At 31.5% G+C, this 19099-nt stretch overlaps 1 protein-coding gene across 1 annotated transcript; it reads left to right on the top strand.

Moving 5' to 3' along the window:
- Window positions 1-2702: 2702 nt before the first annotated feature.
- Window positions 2703-13704, top strand: LOC145039855 (uncharacterized). The gene is made up of 2 exons (XM_078987861.1): window positions 2703-3095; window positions 13519-13704. Exons 1-2 carry the CDS (start codon window positions 2703-2705, stop codon window positions 13702-13704), a joined length of 579 nt encoding a protein of 192 aa, XP_078843987.1.
- Window positions 13705-19099: the final 5395 nt, after the last annotated feature.

Here is a 19099-nt window from a genome sequence, read left to right as displayed (position 1 = left end):
TTATCAACTGAGAAGGAGAAGGAATTTCCATATTTCCTTGGTTTCTTATTTCTTTTGCATGACTGTGAAGAAAAAGTTAACCTTATAATATATAAACAACATGTATATGAAGGGTGAAATAATTTGTACAGTACAAATGTAAACATCATGTAAAGGCTTATTCTTTTGCATGAACATGAAGTAAAAGTGATAACCTACTTGATGTATGTTTTATATTATGTTATAGGCAACATACACTAACTACTAACTTGATTTATATTTTATACTATGCTTTAGGCACTATTGGAATGGATTCATCAAGTCTTATGATAGAAAACGAAGAACTCTATTTAGCTAACTCCAAATTTGAATCATATGATGTGTTACTAAAGAATATACGAGGCTTTTATTATGCTAAAGGACATCATTATCTATTTGAGATTCAAGTAAAGACAAATATGTCACGTTGCAATGTGACCGACGCGGTTCCTATCGAGATAGATTGTGTATTGGCAATAAAAGAAAGAGGAACATCAGATCTCATATGATAAAATGCCCCTTCTAGATTGTAGGTAAAAAAGGAATGGATGGTTCTTGGGCAATTAATGCTAAAAACTTGACTCATAACCATGAACCATATACTGATATGTCTGGGTATCCATCATTTTGTCGATTATCATCAGATGACGTACAAAGTATCAAAAAACATGTCGCTTTCTGGTGTACCTCCAAGGCAAATTATTTCTTTTTTGCAGCAAAAAAACCAAAATCTTCCAGCACATTCTCGAACTATATACAACCTAAAGATGAAAATCCGCAAGGAAAACATGAAAATTTGTTCAATGGTTAGTGCCTTATTTGAAGAGCTTGAAAATGACGGTTTTATTTATGATATTTTACATAATGAAGTAGGGCATATAACCCATTTGTTCATTGCACATCCATTGTCAATTATACTTGCCAAAGCCTTTGCAACTATCTTTGTTATGGATTGTACATACAAAACAAACAAGTATAACATGCCTCTCCTTGATGTCATTCAGGTTTCATGCTTTCATACCTCTTTTTATTATGGGTTTGTTTTTCTGGAGAAAGAGGACGAAGAGAGTTATATTTGGGCATTAAGTGTGATTAAGAAAACTCTTGAAAATCGTGAACAGTCTGTAATTACGTCTGATAGAGAGTTGACATTAATGAATGCTGCAAATATGGTATTTTCGAATACGACAAACCTTTTGTGTATTTGGCATACTGAAAAAAAACGTGTTAGACAAATTGCAATAAGCATTTTGCACATGTAAAAAAGTTTAATATATTTATGTCAAGTTGGATAAATGTAGTGTATTCAACTACAGTAACTATTTTTGAGAATAACTGGGGTGAATTTGAGTTGCTTTATCAGACGAAGAAAGTTGCAATTGATTATATAAAAAACACATGATTGCCTTGGAAAGAAAAGTTTGTTACTGCTTGGATAGAAAATTACTTGCATTATGGTAATCATTCATCTCCAAGGCTTGAAGGTGTTCATTCCAAACTTAAGTTGTATCCACAAATATCTACCGGTGGCTTACAAGAAGTTAAATAAAAGATTTGTCTTGCAATTAAACATGAATTAAACGAGATTAAAGTGAAACTCGCAAGTGAAAAAATTCAAGTTCTTCATAATTGTGACATGCTGATTTTTAGAGAGCTTTTGTCTTATGTATCTCATTTTACATTAAAGAAGATACATATGAGATGTGAAAAAATAAAAAATAGTAATATTTACAAAGATTATAGTTTTATATTATTGTAAAACATTAATTTTTACATTAACCTTTAATAACTGTTTGTTTTTCATGTATAATAACGCCTTGTATTGGTCATTTAATGACAACCATGAGTCTTCTTTGTACATATCCAAAATTTTAAGTGATGGTATTATGATTCAAATATTTTTTTGGGAAACATTTTATAATGATTTGATATGAACTAGTTTGAATAATTTATTACCATATGTATTAGTTTGAAACAATCAATTTTCATTACATGTGCAACAGATAATGCCTTGGATGTATATATATGAGAAAACAAATGAACTTTTGTTAACTTTCATTCAAATGATAAATAAGAAAAAAAAAAAGAATAAATTGAGGAATAAAAAGCATCAGTTAGAAGGGATAAAAAGCATCAGTTTGTACTTAGTAGGGATGGACAAAAAGGAAAACATATTAATTTGTGTTAGACAAGTTATAAACAAAACTGGAGCACGTATAAAACATGGAGTATTCATCTTCTTCTTTTCCTTATTTTTGTAAATTTAAAATAAGGGTAAAAGCGTCAAAATATTTTAAATTTAAATGAATAGATAAAATAAACAAGTTGAAATATCAACTCCCATGGAGAAAACCCTGAACTTTTGATTAATTTTAGAAAATAAAAAGTTAAGAGTTTCTATTAATATTGTCATTTGTCTCTATTAATAAAATATGATTAATTAATTAGAGACCTAACCCTTAAATAAACATTGAAAAAGATTAAAATTACAGAAGGACCTGGTAGTCTGGACTCTCACATGGCAAACAACATAATCTCTGTAAATATCGTAGTCTCCAGTGGCATTTTGGTCTTTTAAGCCAACATAAAACCCTATAAAACTACTACCTCTAAAATACAGTTTTATCCCCAAACCGTAAAAACCACACAATTCAAACCTCACCCTCTCCAACTCCGACGTCGAAATGTCACCGGCCATCGGAACATCAAGCAGAATCCGCCACATTGTTCGAGTCAGACAGATGCTATGTCGCTGGCGTAGAAGAGCCACCTCTGCATCATCATCTTCTCGAAGATTGATGGCAAGCGATGTGCCGGCGGGACATGTCGCGATCTGCGTCGGTAGTAGTTGCCGGAGGTTTATCGTGAGAGCAGCCTACCTGAACCACCCTATGTTCCAGAAGCTTCTAAGGGAAGCCGAAGAAGAATACGGCTTCTGTAACAAAGGTCCATTAACGATACCTTGTGAGGAGTCCGAGTTCGAAGAGATCCTCCGGTTCGTTTCCCGGCCGGAACTTTATACCAATAACAAATCAGGCCGGTTCGTCAATCTCGAAGAATTTCAGAGATTTTGTCACGTAAGTTACGTTGCGGAATCTAAGCCGCTGCTTCATGGATCCGTGTACTAAAAGCTGTTGGTGAGTCCGGATCTGAGTCAACTTGGACCGAGTCAACTCGAACTGAGTTGAACCAAGTTTGATACTCCTAAATCTAACTACTATTCTGATTTTTAAAGACTAGAAGTAGTTTAGAGTCTTTTTTTGTTGTTGTCTATTTCACCTCTTTCTGTGTAAAATCTGGGTGAAGTAGAATCGATTTGTGTGTTTTTTGCTTGGTGGATTGGGAGGACGAGTTGTAAATGAACTCTGGCCGAGTCGTTCCGAGTTGTTCCGAGTTGAATGGAAACAAATGAATTCATAAGTTTGTTGTATTATTAATTTATTATTACCAAACCGGTTTTCGTTTAGATTATGTTTTATGAATTGGCAAAAGAAGCCCCTATGTTGTTAGACTTGTCTAAAATTGGCTCTCCTTTTCAAATAAATTACATCGAACCCCTTGCATGTTTTATTTCATCCATACATGATGAAACTAATTGGGAATGTAATCAGATGGAACTGAAATTTGACCAAAATGCTGAATAATTGAATAAAAAACTAAGGGTTATTTATGGAAATGCAGTTTTTCTTCATTTTATTTGATTTTTGGTATTTTTTTAGAAAGAAAAAAAAAGAAATACGGGCATAGGCAATAATTTTACTTTAGTCGATTATGAACTACGTTTAAATCACCCTTTTTGTGCAAAGTATTTAGAAACATATTAATGTTTCAAAATATATGTATTTAGAGAGAATTAGAAATTGAAAAGTTAAAATACTAATAATTATTCACTTACCCTGAAACTTTGACTAGGAAAAAGATAACTGACTTGTACTATTAGAATCATTATATCCCCTAAGAGCTAGTTTTTAAAGTTTTTTATTTTGAAAAAGATTTTTTTTAATGTGAGCTTTTTTATTAAAAGTTTTTTTAAATAATTTATTAATCAAACAACTCTTTTATATAACCTTTTCAATAAAATGGTAAGTTTCATATATACTCAACCAATAATAAGTTAACAACTTCTACCCAAAATCTCATAATAATATAAATCTATTTAATAAATTATGTGAAAATGTAAATTAAAGAACTCTTATATTGTAGATCTTAGTTAAATTTTTTGGATTGATGATGCGGCGATTACATAGTATTAAGGAGCATTGTGAAAAAACTTTCCTATTAGGAATAATGTTCTAAATAAAATCATGTTACCACAAATAATTAAAGCTTTGCAAAATAAGTAGTTATTAATCATCTCATTTGACAAAAAGTAGAATCATGGTAGTGATGGTAAGTAATTAAGCGGTGCACTCATTAAAATATATATTAAAAAGTAAAAAAATCGATTTAATTGACATAAAATGATTTGAGCGACATAAAAAGGTTCATTTGGTAAATATATATTACTTTTAAAAAAATAATAATAATCAGATTTGCATAGAAGATGCATTCGATAATGGGATACGTATAGTAAATCCATTATTAAATAACACAGTGGATTTTTTTTTTAAAATTTATATTCTGCTGCCTGTAAAATGGCATTTTCATATTTTAATGTATTTAATTTTTTAATAAAATAACTTGTGGCATCTATCATGCAATTCAACACTAACTACTTGTAGTTATTATAATCAAAATTTGGTTTTACAGATATTCGTCTACAACAGGAATAGACGTTGTGAAAATCAAAACTAAGGCCTTGTAAAGTAGTTCAAAGTAAAAATATGAGATAATAACTTAAAATAATAATATATTTTTTGATTTGTACATATTGAATTTATTTTTGTTGCTCATTGAACTTGTTGAACTATTCAAAATATATCCTTATGACTTGTTATCGGAGGTTAAGCCGGTTTCCGGCATATTTGCCACCTCCGGTGACACTCCGGTCATCTTCTCTGGTGAGTCTCCGACCATAAATCTAATATATATATATATATATATATATATATATATATATATATATATATATATATATATATATATATATATATATATATATATATATATATATATATATTATGAAAAACACACAATACTTCATCTCCAAACCAAAAATCTAAAACAAACATGAACTCAAGAACATAAATCGAAAAATCTAAAAACAAACCCATAAATCAAAGTTGTGTTCTTCAACAGAAATGGAAAATCAAAGTTGATGAATAACATGAACTCAAGAACATGAAATTTGAACTTGTTCATATTGTGCTTCAGCTTGAAGATCAAACACCCTACACTCAAAAATCATTTTGAGAGAGAGAAAAAATGATATATGTTCTTGAGTTTGAATTGAAGAAGTATCAGATGAACACACACACACACAATGATCTTCAAGGTTTGTAGATCTTCATCATCTTCATATTCTTCCCAAATCTGATTTCCGATCATGTTCCTCTTCCTTCTTCTTTTCAGAAACAATTTCCAAGAACATAGAAGAAATGGATTTTATGTGAGTTGGTTCAAAGGATAATGCATCGACGAACTTGTACATTGTGTTATGTTGTTTGTACTTTGTTGACTTCCAAGAACAAAGAAGATGAAGCCGATGAACAACAGATCTGGAACAACACTCTGATGATGAACATGAAGACAAACCCATAAATCAAATTTGTGTTCTTAAACAAAAATAAAAATCGAAGTTGATAAAGAACATGAACTTCTTTCGTCTTCATATCATTAGCTTGAAGACTATAAAAAATCATTTTTAGAGAGAAAAACAATGATGTGTTCTCGAGTTTGAACAGAAGAAGATGAAGATGAATAATTGATTTCTGGTTTTGAGTTCTTAAGTTTGCAAATCGAACACCCACACACTCACACAAAAATCTTCATTAGATCTCCAAATCTGAATCCTTCATTAGGTCTACAAATCTGGAAGAAATCCTTCATCAGTAGGTTTCTTGTTTGATGTATCTTCTTTAAGCTCCATGTTTTTTTTCCTGATTTTGGGATTTCACATTTTCAAGATTGACGAAAAAGGTGTGTCGTCTTCAAGAGCCACATCTGTAATTGCAACATTAAGGAATTCAAGATGTGTTCGAAATCGTCGGAAAACTCATGGTGGCTGGAGTCTCGCCGGAGAAGATGACCGCAGTATCGCCGAATCTGCCAAATATGCTGAAAACCGGCTAAACTTGCTATAGCAGGTAATAAGGATGCTATTTGAACAGTTCAACAAGTTCAATGGTAAAACGTGGACAAAAAAAACCCAATGACTAAATGTGTAAAAACTGAAAAATATATTATCCCTAAAAATATCGTTAAATATATTTACTAAGGCCTTATAAAATAGTTCATAGTAAATATATGGTTAAACATATCTACTATTAAATTTAAAGGGAGAATTTCATATATGCCCTTCTTAAACTTTAAAATATCATATTTGCCCAGCTTAATTTCTTAATATCATATTTACCCTTCATAAACCTTCAAAATATCATATTTGCCCAAATCAGTTTTTATAATCATTTTTTATACCTTAGAATTATTATAATAATTAAGAAATTTAATCATATTATCCTTACGTCTATGATAATGGAATGTGAACTTCTAAATTGTTGGAATGTCAGCCTCTTCACAGACAAAAAGAGTCATCTTCAACCCTTTCTATGGAATATATATTTTTGATTGTTTATTTTTTATTGTTGTTAATTATTATTATATTGTAGATGGAGGATATTTTAGATATTACCACTGATATTTTGATGTTTAACAAGTGCATATATGATATTTTGATATTTAAGAAGGGTATATATATGATATTTTGATGTTTAAAAAGGACATATATGATATTTTGAAACTTTATGAAGGGTAAATATGATATTTAGAAATTTTATGAAGGGTAAGTATGATATTTAGAAATTAAGTTGGGTAAATATGATATTTTGATGTTTAAGAAGGACATATATGAAATTCTCCCAAATTTAAAATTTAAAATTGATAACAAAGATACTGTAAGTTCCCTACATAACCACTATATATGCATAATACATACCTTCATTTGTTAATAATAAATTAAAACTATTACAAGTAGCTTTTCAAAAATAAATGAACAATCATCATATTACTATTATTCTAAACATTGACATATTAGAACTTTTAGAAAAAAATGTTTATTACACTTTTAAAATTAATATTTTCAATCGCAATAAAAACTAAAGCATTTAATGTTTTTTTGAGGAATGGTAGATCACAAATAAGATTTTAAAAGTTTTAGTTTAAAAAATCTTCATTTCATTGTAACTATAATTGAATCAATCAACAATATTTTATATGCTAATAAGAAACTAAATAAATGTTTGTCCTTTATAAGAAATTTAGTATTGTGTTAGTTGAAATTTTTTGAACAACTAAATAATTAAAGCTACCAAGAAGTTAGAAAAAAACCAATTACAAAAGAAGAGGATTTTGGAGCCAATTGCTCCAAAAAGTATTTGCCTTGTTGTTCCTACTAAAAAACCACAAAAAGAACAATCAACAATGCTTTCAAACAAAAAGTCACATAAATGAGGTTTTCCTCCAAAAAACAACATTGTTTCAAAATCTCCAAAACACCTAAAGCCCTACATAAATGATCGATTCCAACACAAACCTTTGAAGAGGCGTGATGCGAGTGTCATCAAGCCAGGAGACTACTTGGAGAAGTTTATCAGTATCTAGAGGTACAACATCAACCCACTTAAAAACCGTGGTCCATAATTTAACTGCCAACTCACAACACTAGAGAATGTGGTCAACACCTTCTATAGCTTTTGATAAAATCGGACATAGTAACAAGTTTAACTCAATCCCTTTCAGGCTTAAATTCCGTATAGAACGAAGTCATTTTAACAAAGCTTGGCAAACTAGGATTTTAAATTTCCTAGTAATGTATAGAGACCACCTTGTGTGAGTGTTATTATCCGGAAGATTCAACTTATCAATATGAATACGAGTCTCTTTAATGGAAGAGGTATCGGAGTTGTCAATAGCCCAACTCTACTCATCACGAACATTAGTAATTTTTATATCTTCTATCATGATCTGAGTCATGCTGAAAGAGATGCGAAAACTTATCTTTAAGTGAAGTTTCTCTAATCCAAACATTAGATCACAATTTAGTAATACTACCTATTGAGTTTTATTAACATCAATACACATCAAGAAGAGTAGAGTCGAAAGTAGTTGTGAGTAGTCGAAAGTGTGTCTTTATGTTGTGTGTCTGTAAATAGCGAAAGTTTAAGGACTTTCGTTATCGTATCTATTTACAAGGCATATTATAAGTTTTGTTTTTAATGTCTAGTCATTGTATTTTTTAGTCTGTGACATATACTCTATAAATATGGTAAGTACTTAGGGGTTAGAGTAATGAACACTGATATATATATATATATATATATATATATATATATATATATATATATATATATATATATATATATATATATATATATATATATATATATATATTGTCACACCCCAAAACCGGAACAACGGAAACGTTCGGGGGTGGATGACGTCATGTTTAGTATCACAAGACATGCATCATAGTAAGCAAAGTAATGAACAACCATTTCATTAGAAAGAAAGTGTTTAAAATGTGTGTGTTTACCAAAACATAGAGTACATAAGCAAATAACAAAACATGACTTGGAGCTATACTACTCCATCTTCTGAATTCCTAACGCGAGTACCTGTCTACTAATTTCATGAGAATACAAGTTATTTGAAAGAGTTTATCAGCAATTAAGCTGCTGAGTTCATAAGATTTTAGTGATGTAAATAACTTGTAGAAAGTTGTTGTAAAATGTAGTAAGTAGTAAATTATGTTTAGAAAAGTTCGCCTATTCCTCCAGAAAATCCCATATTTCCTACTTTGATGAAAGATAAGTAAAAATAACTCTACAATCCTTTCTATGAGTACTAAATGGATACAAGTTATATAAAACTCAGAGTAAACAAGCAATCAATTGTGTGTATCTGGCCTAAGCCCGTAACCAAACAAGGAATAGGGAATGAGGCGGATGACACACATCCCATTGGTTGTTAGATCCTTATTGTATATAACCCTGGTGTATTCCCTTGGTACTCACGGAGTTAACTGCAATAGTTCCTTTATAATTTATGAAAAGATTCTTTAAGAAAACCCTTATTTCTTATAATAATATAGTAACCACAGTGGTTCCTTCTATAACCACTTAGTTTATACTAGCTATATATAATCTAATATCGAACAAGTAGTTAATTGTGTGAATCTGCCCGAAGCCCACAACCAAACAAGGAACATGGAATGAGGTGGAAGGCACACATCCAACTACCTATTGGATATTAATTATATATAACATTCGATGTATAAACTAAGGTATTATAAAGTTAACTACCCAAGGTCCTTTAAAATGATGGTTTAATAAAATGGATTAAACCCTTTATTGGTAAGTTTCTAGTTTTGTATATCCAAAGTTCTGATTTGAAAAGTATGTTTTGTACTAAAAAATTGTGCATTGAATTTGTATCCTATGACCTGACCCATACCTGGTACCCCCTATGACGACTTAATGTATACGGAGCATATATATAACTACTATCGAATGGATAATAGGCTGGGTGAATCCTCTCTAAGCCCACAACCAAACAAGGAACAAGAAATGAAGCATAAAGCACACATCCTATTACCTATCAAATATTATTAATATATATCTCTTGATGTATACATTAAGGAATCATAAGGTTAGCATTATGGTCCCTTTCTACTGAATGTACTAGACCCGACTGTTCTGTTTGTCATTTGAAAAGATGTAAGTTTTTCCCTAGTTTATAACTATCTTGACACAAAAATAGTTTGCATTAAATTTCAAGTGGAACTGTCACTTTATGAAAGTAATGAGAAAATATAATTACTCAGTTGTCTTATGAATTGACATGACATACTAATTATCTTAAAACATATTTGTTTTATTAAGGTCATAATGTGAAGGCTAGTTCCCATACTAAACGCTCTTCCTATCAAAAGATTATGGGAACCAAACGCGACTTTAGCAAACGAGTTGCTAAATCGTGTAAATTCACACTAAGGTTATATGATCATGTATACCCAATATAACTATCACCTTTTGTTTAGAACAATGCGTTAGTGATTCATTGGTATACTTAGATCCTGTAGTTGTGCCATGCTATAGCACCTTATTATGTTTGTTCTGTTATAGTATCTTAGTATGTTCTTTCTGTTATCGTGTGTTGTATCTTCCTCCCTGTTTCTTTTTATTGTGTGTTCTATTATGTTATCGTGTATTGTATCTAGTATGAACTGAACCTCTAAACTATACCCATTATAGTTTACTAATGTTTTACTTGAACTATTATTGAATAGACTCATTTTACTACTAAGTTAGGCTTGTACTTTATAAAAGGAGTTTTGTTAAACTAAAAAGTAACATAACTTTAAAAGAGTTTTTGAAATGTTTTAATCACTTATTAAATATGTAAGCAACTTTTTAAAGATGTTTTAGCAAACAATTACAAAATTATCAATTGTGTTCAACTTGTATTCCCCCCTTAAAAGTATTTAAAATAGTTTAAAAGATTGATTACGGGGTATGAACTCACATCATGTGGGTGAATCAAACGAATACGTGTGTAAGGATGAGAAGCTCCACTAACGAACTCCCAAGACTTAACGAGTCCTAAATGACATATAATGGCATATATTGACATAAATATATTGTTTAGAAGCAAAAAAAATGCAAGGAACCACTTCACGGGACTAGGAAACACTTTGACCAAGTGTTGGAATCACATGTGATTGAACTAAGGGGAGTGAATGGCCACTTTGAGGAGTGTGCGGCCATGGGTGTGCGTCCAGGGAGTGTGCTGCTACACACTCATGGTAAAGAGTGCACAAAATCGTTTTCCAAGGGTAGGGAGGCTTGTAGGATAATTTCTCTTCAAGTGGTGAAGCTGGAATGCACTTTGAAGGCCCCTTTAAGGGTGTTTTGAGGAGTGTACGGCCACACATGGGTGTGCGGCCGCACATACCATATGATCATGAATTATCAACATTTTTAAGGGCTTAAACTAGTGTTTTAACAAGTATTAAGCAAAAGGGGAAAGAGTACTTACGTTCTTGAAGATCTAGGCTAAAAATCGGATGCTAGTTGAGAGAGAAATCGAGTTCTGGACTTGGGAGAGTGAAAAGGAATGAAAGAAGGATGAGGTCTATACTTATACACGCGAGTGTGCTTCCAGGAGAGGGGTGTGCTTCCAGGAGAGGGGTGTGCGTCCATGTGTTCACACCCATGTGTGCGGCCGTACACTCCTTATGTTGGAGTGTAAGGCTCAATTTTGGTGCTTTACGTGTGCGCAATCCAATCCTTTACTCAATACTTGAATGTAATGAGATTTGAAGCTTTGAACGGAATCTAAACAAGGCTAAATGATAGTAGGAACAAGTCTGACACTCAGTTGAGTTGATTGTTGGATTTATAAAGCAATTTGTTTTTGGGTTGTCACATATATAAGCATTATTTAATACATTTTAAGTTATATTCTGGTTAATTGCAAATATATTTGATACTTATTGAGTTAAATTATATTTGGTAGCCAAAATAGGACATTCTTGAGGAAAAAGAAGTTGAAATGACGAACATTGGAACCTGGAAGGATTGGAGCTGAGTTTGGAGCTTAATGGAGCTTAAAAGGGAAAAGAATCAAGAAATTACACTCCCCACGACGTGGCAATGGAGTACCACAGCGTGATTATTAGGGAATTCTCGATGTTTTGTGAAAAGATGGAACTCACGACGTAAGAAGTTAAAGGTTCTAGAAGTTCAATACGCAGAAGCCACATTCCTTGCTTGGCATGATTTATATGGTGCTTACGATGTGAGATGTTAATGCTCAGGACGTGAGGGATGTTTTTAAGGAATCTATAAATAGCCTTTTCCATATTCAATTTAGGGAGTTGGATTAATTGTTCTGGAGGGTTAGTCAGAGTCAGAAGTCAGAAACCAACGGGATTCAACTATTAGAGGAAGAATTCACTTGAAGCCAAGAGATTTGAAGATCCAATCAAGATAACACATTACACATTCGATTTAATCATGTTTAGCTCTATTCCTGTTGTGTTTGTATGTTTGATTACTACATTGAGTAGCTAATTTAGTAGACTTTCATTTAGTTAGATGAAATCTAAAACTATGAGTTAGTTTCTTATTTTATGAATTATATGAAGTTAGATTTAGTTTGTGTTTGATTATCGATTCCTATCATGTTAAAGCTTTAATCTTTGTCGCTTACAATCAATTTAAGCGTAGTTAAATTATCAATTTAGACTACATGAGCTTGATCACCTAGTTTATGATCATTAAACTATTAGAGCTAGGATTCATCAAATCTTAGATTAGGTAATAAAGACAACAACTTTAATTGTGTTAGAGAACATGATTTGATCATAATCGTGTTTGGTAAATCGTCTTGATCATAAATATTTACCTTAGATATATCTTACATAGCTAAATTATCATTAATAATGACTTATGTGTTTGCTTGTGTATAATCATTACATAGTAGTTCATGAATTGAGGAAAATATTAGGTGATCTGATCAAGATTGCTAATAATATCTATTTTGGTTACCAAATTTATTAATCCATGTATAAGAACTAACGATAGGAAAATGGTAGATTCAAAACTAAACGAAAGTGCTTTTAATACCTTGATAATAATCATCTTAATTAATCGTTTGTGAGTTAAGTTGATCTGAACTTGCAAAATAAAATAAAAATCTCCACTTTTGTTATTTGTTTTTAGATTAATTTTCAGTAATTCTTTTAATTAGTTGAATTATGTTCCTTGTGTTCGATACCCAACATACTTTTCTATCCTATAAACCGACTAGGTATACTGCCTATTAGTGTATTAGTAGATAAGTTTTGTTAGGACTTACATTTAATTTGGTAGGTATATTTTTTTCACATCAAACACTCTCCTAATCACTTTTGTACTAAAAAAACCTTTATACTCTTCCAGACATAAACTAAGCTAAACATATCTTATTTAGATCTTTGAGTTCTTTACTGCTTTCTTTGATTGATTGATTCAAACTCATTGTAAATACTCTACAGTTGATATCAGAGCAGGAATCACGAATTTGATTGAAGAACATGTATCATGTTTTTCATATTTTTGAGTCATTCATTCCAATTCATTTTTCCGCAAAATTGAAAACATAATTCTTTGTTTAATAAAGTGTGATTAATCGATTATGCTATTGTTTTTGTCAATCGATTTTATAATCATCTTAATTTTCTTCTATAAATTCCTTTTTTTATCAAATCAAGTAGCTAATCCCAATGTAAACACGATGATGAACTATATGAATCTTCTTGGATCTGTAACTAAGATACCGATACTGATTCCTATGTATTAGGGTCAGTGGACTGATCGAATTGAGGATTACCTTAACGACATCGATGATGATATATGGAGATCAATCGAGCATGGACCTTATCAACCAGATTTGGTTCAAGATATTGGTAATGCCGATGCAACAGAAGACATGATTGCACATGGGAACAAGAAAACAACTAATGATAACAAAACTCTATGCGAATGAGAGGTGCTCTTCCCCCTGTCGTCTATAGCTATGTTCGTGGATGAAAAACTGCTAAGGAAATTTAGGATAATTTGAAAGAAAAGTATCAAGACAATGAAAAGATAAGGAAAAGCTTGGTGACTAAGTGTTTTTCTAAACCATCTCATTTCAAGTAGAAGGGGAGCGAAAGCATTGAAGCATCCTACGGTAGGATGAATGATTTGATTTTCAAGTGCAATTAGTATGGAGTAATTTGAACAACTCTTGAGGTGAACCTCACTTTCGTTTATATACTTAGAAAAGAATGGTGAAACATCTGCTTGATGATCAATACATAGGGGAATTTTGATATATTCGCTATCGAATTTGTACAATATTCTAAAAATGCGTGAATCAAAAGTAATATACATTGTTGAAGAAAACAAGTTGAACTATGGTGGTCTGTTGGCGTTTGTTTAAAAAACAAATGTAAAGGAAGATGAGTCTGAAAGAGATACGAAAGAAGATGAAGAAGGATTTTTGCTAAACTCCGATGATGAAGCTGTTGCTTATTACTTAAACAATAGGGTGAAAAAGTTTTCCAAGAAACCTATGAGTGGAAATTTCAAAAATAGTCTTGAAAAGAAGAAAATGTCGAATGTCAATGGAAATTTGTAGGTAATGGAGAATGGTGAGAAGAAATAAGAAGAGAAGAAATAAGAAGTGAAACTCAAAGGAGATTTAGGCTACAACTACAATTACTATAATGGTCATAACCACTTAGCTAAGAATTGCATGTTGAGAAAGATGGAAGTGAAGAAAGAGTAGGTGAATAATGAGGCCTATTATACGGAAATGCTAGAGGAAGTTTGAGCTCAGACCAAGAATCTTTCATTAATGACCAAAGGAGATGATGATAGTGAAGGTTGGCCTTCTGGATCTGAAGACGAAGAAATGTGCCTTCCCACTCATGGTGTGTTATTTGCGAAATTTGAAGAAAGTGAATTTGTTCAAAAGAGCTTGTTTAGGAAAAGTGTGGAAGACAATGATGAGGAATTGGAGAAGAATCACAATAATGAGGAAAGTGACGAAGAGAATGTGGAGACCACTAGGAGATGTTTCTTTTCGACGATTCCAAAATCTTGAATGAATGCTAAGGTGCGTGATCTTCTTGTTTCCCTTAATATTTCTTTAAATTCTTATCATACTTTTTGATGTGAATTTGACGAAACCTACTCTTACTTTAATGACATGCTTATTTCGATAAATAGTGAAACCGAGAAATCTAAGGTGTCCCTTTATGAGGCTCAAAATAGTTTGGAAGAGAAAAAAGTAAGATTGAGAGTTTAGATCTTTATATAATGAATACTATGTGTGATAGGGATGGTCTTAGGATGGATAATAAGCTGTTAGTTAAATAACAGAATATCTACTGTAATACATCAAAACGATTGTATGGCAAATTAAATGATCTTTATCATTCTGGTGACATTTGTGTTGTATAAGATAGAAAGTTTCTTCCATTTATTACTTTCAATTAGAGTTAGTTGATGATACTACTTTTGAATGTGAGAGTAAAGTAGCTGACTATGCCACCATTTCTAATGATCATATGCTTATGGTGTAGTTAACATAAATGATTGTTTAAATGCGGATGAGCTTGTTAAAATCGTGAATGAGACCTTGACTAAAAATGAGCAAATAATTTTTTTTTGAACAAGACCAAGAAATTGAAACAAAGTACTCAACAAAATTTTACAGGTATCGAAGATAACTCTGGGAATATTAGTAAAATCAAAGAAGAGGAATGTGTTGAGTACTCGAAATCGTATGTCATTAATGTCACTTCGTTATCTAAGGACAAAGATGTTGTTGAATCAAAAGCGAAGTTGAACGACGAGTTATATGTGACAACTAAGACATGCGATACTAAAAAAGAAACTGCTATTGTCGATGACATAACAAATAATGAAAATGATAGTGACGATGATTCGTATGAAAAGGAGATTCCTTGTGTTATGGAAAATCAATTGTATGGAGATACAGAGAAATTCACAAACATTTTGAAAGAAAAAGGGGAACATTATTTGCAAACAAATAATTTTCTTTATTCAACATGTATCAAAGGTCTTCCAAACTAGGTTTTTGTAAAGGAAATGCTGACACTTTTGATCTAAAAATCAACAAATTATTGAAAGAATATAATAACAATGTGACCGATGAAGGTTTTTACTCAAATCAGAATATGGAAGAAAACAAGTTAAACAAAAGATCTCATATGTTTCAACTTCAAAAGAGTCAAAAATCTTTTTCCAATGAAAATTAAAAGAAATCAAAAAAAGTTTGGGTTGTTAAATCGGATAAACTGGAAATTGAAATCAAAATTGAAGAAAAATGTGAGCAGTCTGTACCTAATGATTCTAGTAATCAAAAGGTAAAAGCTCATGATTTTAAAAAGAAGGAAAAATCAGTTTCCCATGAAATATGTTTTAAAAATCAAAATGAAAAATTTCAGGATCAAGTTGATAAATCTGATTTTAATTATGAAATTTCCAAGATGAAAATAGGAAACAAGGTTTATCGGAAGATACAAGAGGAAAAACGAAAAGCAAAGTTTTTGAGATACAAGAATAAACAAAAACCTGAAAAGAAGTTTTCACAAACATAAAAAATTCATACTTTAAAATATTTCTCACAATGTGATTTGAAATATGGCAAACAGAATGTTGGTAATAAAAGTGGTTTTTTTTTTTTGCCAAAAGTGAAAGTCATTCAAAATGCAAATGAGAAATAGAATGAGAAAATTTAAAATATTGCTCAACAGAATGTTCAAGAAAGTTTTCATTAAAATTATGTTGAGAAAAAAGTTCAAAAGATGAACATGTTTGAAAATAATGGGATGAAATCACCAAATCGATTTCGGAACAATAGTCTAAGGATTTTTTCTCAAAATTAAAAAGTTTTTCAAAAGAGTTCTCATTTTGGTTATCAAAATCGATATCAAAATCATTTTCAACAACGACCAAAAATCATCTTCACAAATGAATTTTACAAAAATGACAAATGTTACAAAGAAAAATGTACCATTGAAACCTGATGGTACAAAATTTCCAAATCATGATTTGAAGCAAAAGTCAAAAGTATCCTTCATCAAAGGCAAAAATGACGCACACATTTTAATCACTAGTTGGAGGGAAAAGGAAGACAATTTCAGACGAAAAAGTATTCTCAAGCACTATTTCAAGAGGCTTATTAGAATTATTTGAATGAATCCTTAAATGGAAGTACCACTTCATAAGAATCAGTATCGAAAGTGTGACAATGGAAAGAAGTCGAAACAATGAAAATTGATGTGCCTCAAGGAAAATTTGAAAAATATAAACATAAAGTTGAAACTTCCCCATTGCACTAATACATATCAATGCCTAAAGCTGAGGAAGTTGACTTAATTGACAAAATTAAAACCGAAGTTATTAGTTGGATCTTTAGTTCTTCGTTTCACGCTACATTCCTAGCTAATATCCAAGGACCCAAATGGTATTGGGGATTTAAATCTCTCTATATGATTGCAGACACTATGTGACGGACAATATGTCAAAAACTTGTATATTGATAGTAGGTGCTCATATCACATGACTGGGAGGAAGGAGAATTTGAGAGATTATCGTAAGTTAGAGAATGCTGGAGTAGTAAAGTTTGGCAACAACCAAAAGTGCAAGGTCAAGGGATATGGGAAAGTTACAAATGGAAAATTTATAGTGAAATGAGTAGCTTATGTCGAAGTGTTAAAGCATAACCTCATACGTGTATCTTAATTCGTGGTAGGAACTGGGAATCAAGTACTTTTTAATGAGGAAGGAAGCATTATTTTGAACAAAAAGACAAAGGAAGTTTTGTTGAAGTCAAAGCGAAAGGGTACTATATTCACGTTGGAGATGAAACCTATAATGGGCATACCTTCTATGTGTTTACTATCAAAAGGTTCTTCTGATGTCAGTTGGCTTTAGCATATAATACTTTCTCATCTTAACTTCAAAAATATAAACAAACTTGTTCTTAATGATCTTGTTCGTGGTTTTCATGTTTTAAAGTTTGACAATTATTCGTTATGTTTAGCTTGTGAAATGGGTAAACAACATCGTCAATTCATCCAATCACTATTGATTCCAAGATTGTTGAACCGCTGGAACTTCTGTTAGGGTGCAAAGTTATTCATGATTGACTTTGTAAATGTTTGATTTTTGTAAAACCCACTTGCATGTGGTGCTTTAGCCTTTAGACCCATTTGGTAGTTAGAGTGAGAGAGAGACATGTAAACACCTCTATAAATAGTGGGTTTGTCCACTTGTAGAGGTGTGCTTTGAGAGATGTAGAAGTGAGTGTGTAAGTGTGTGTTAATTATGTAGTCTAGATCTAAATCCTTTTTGTAACACCATATACATCCAATATATCTCTTAAACACCCAAATCACCATGTTCAATTGTGCAAACTTAAATTCCGCATGCCAAACCATGTTCTTTGTCACTGCAATTGGTATCAGAGCGGGTCTTCAAGATCAAGGTGATATTTGAAGAACGATTCTCGGTTTGGCAATTTTTGTCACAATTTTGAACAATTTTGGTGAGTCTCTCTCTATGATCTCTCGCAATTTTTGATTTGTGCATTGCGTTCTTGAATTTTGATCAGTTTGTTTCATTGAATCTAATCCGTTTTTATCCCATTGTTGATTCAAAAAATTGTTTTTAAAGATCAAGTCCAAACAAAAGGTTTAATTCATTCAAATATTGATCGGTGTACTGTTCATTTAGAAACAAATTAAGCCCAAAAGTTCTTGTCGTTACTATTCATGATCTAACTTTCAAGCCCAAAATAATGATCCTACTTCATTCTAGAGTTGGGCCTATTTCGTTACCTTGATATGATAAACTCGTTGATTTTGGTTGAGTCCATAAATCTGTTGATTCACTCTCAGTCGTTTGTTCAGCACCATACGCATAAACATGTTGTACATTCATGGATCTCTTTGAATTCGGAGTTCTTGGGTTTCATATTTCTCAAGTATTCTGTTTATCGATTTACTCATAATCAGAATGAATATTGAAATCAATTGTTCTTGAGTTCTTCATCTTGTTCTTAATTTTTTTTCTCTCGATCGATCTTACATGAAATTGTATCATTGATTTGTTACAAAGCAAGGGATTGATGATTGAATCGTTTTGAGTTCACGATTTCATATGATAGTCATTCGATTTGTGTGTTGATCTGGATCTGTTTGAAATTAAAAGTAAAACATGTTTATGTCGATACAATTTCACGATTGGTCAATGTCGGCTATGGTTCTTCATCACTGAAATTGATAGTTATAAACAAATCTTGAGGTCAAGAAATGAAGGGTTCATGAATTAAAGTCGATAGTGGATCTCGATAGTCAACAGTT

This window comes from Lactuca saligna, chromosome 4 (genome assembly GCF_052625555.1).
Source record: "Lactuca saligna cultivar CGN05327 chromosome 4, ASM5262555v1, whole genome shotgun sequence".
Classification (NCBI taxonomy): Eukaryota; Viridiplantae; Streptophyta; class Magnoliopsida; order Asterales; family Asteraceae; genus Lactuca; species Lactuca saligna.
Note: the sequence above shows the minus strand (reverse complement) of the source record. Positions and strands in the feature narration are given on the sequence as shown.

Bases quoted from the DNA above. Each gene is read 5' to 3' on its own strand.
- LOC145039855 (XM_078987861.1), top strand. From the start codon at position 2,703: ATGTCACCGGCCATCGGAACATCAAGCAGAATCCGCCACATTGTTCGA. The intron at 3,096-13,518 runs GTAAGTTACGTT...CCTATGTATTAG, and splicing joins AATTTCAGAGATTTTGTCAC to GGTCAGTGGACTGATCGAAT.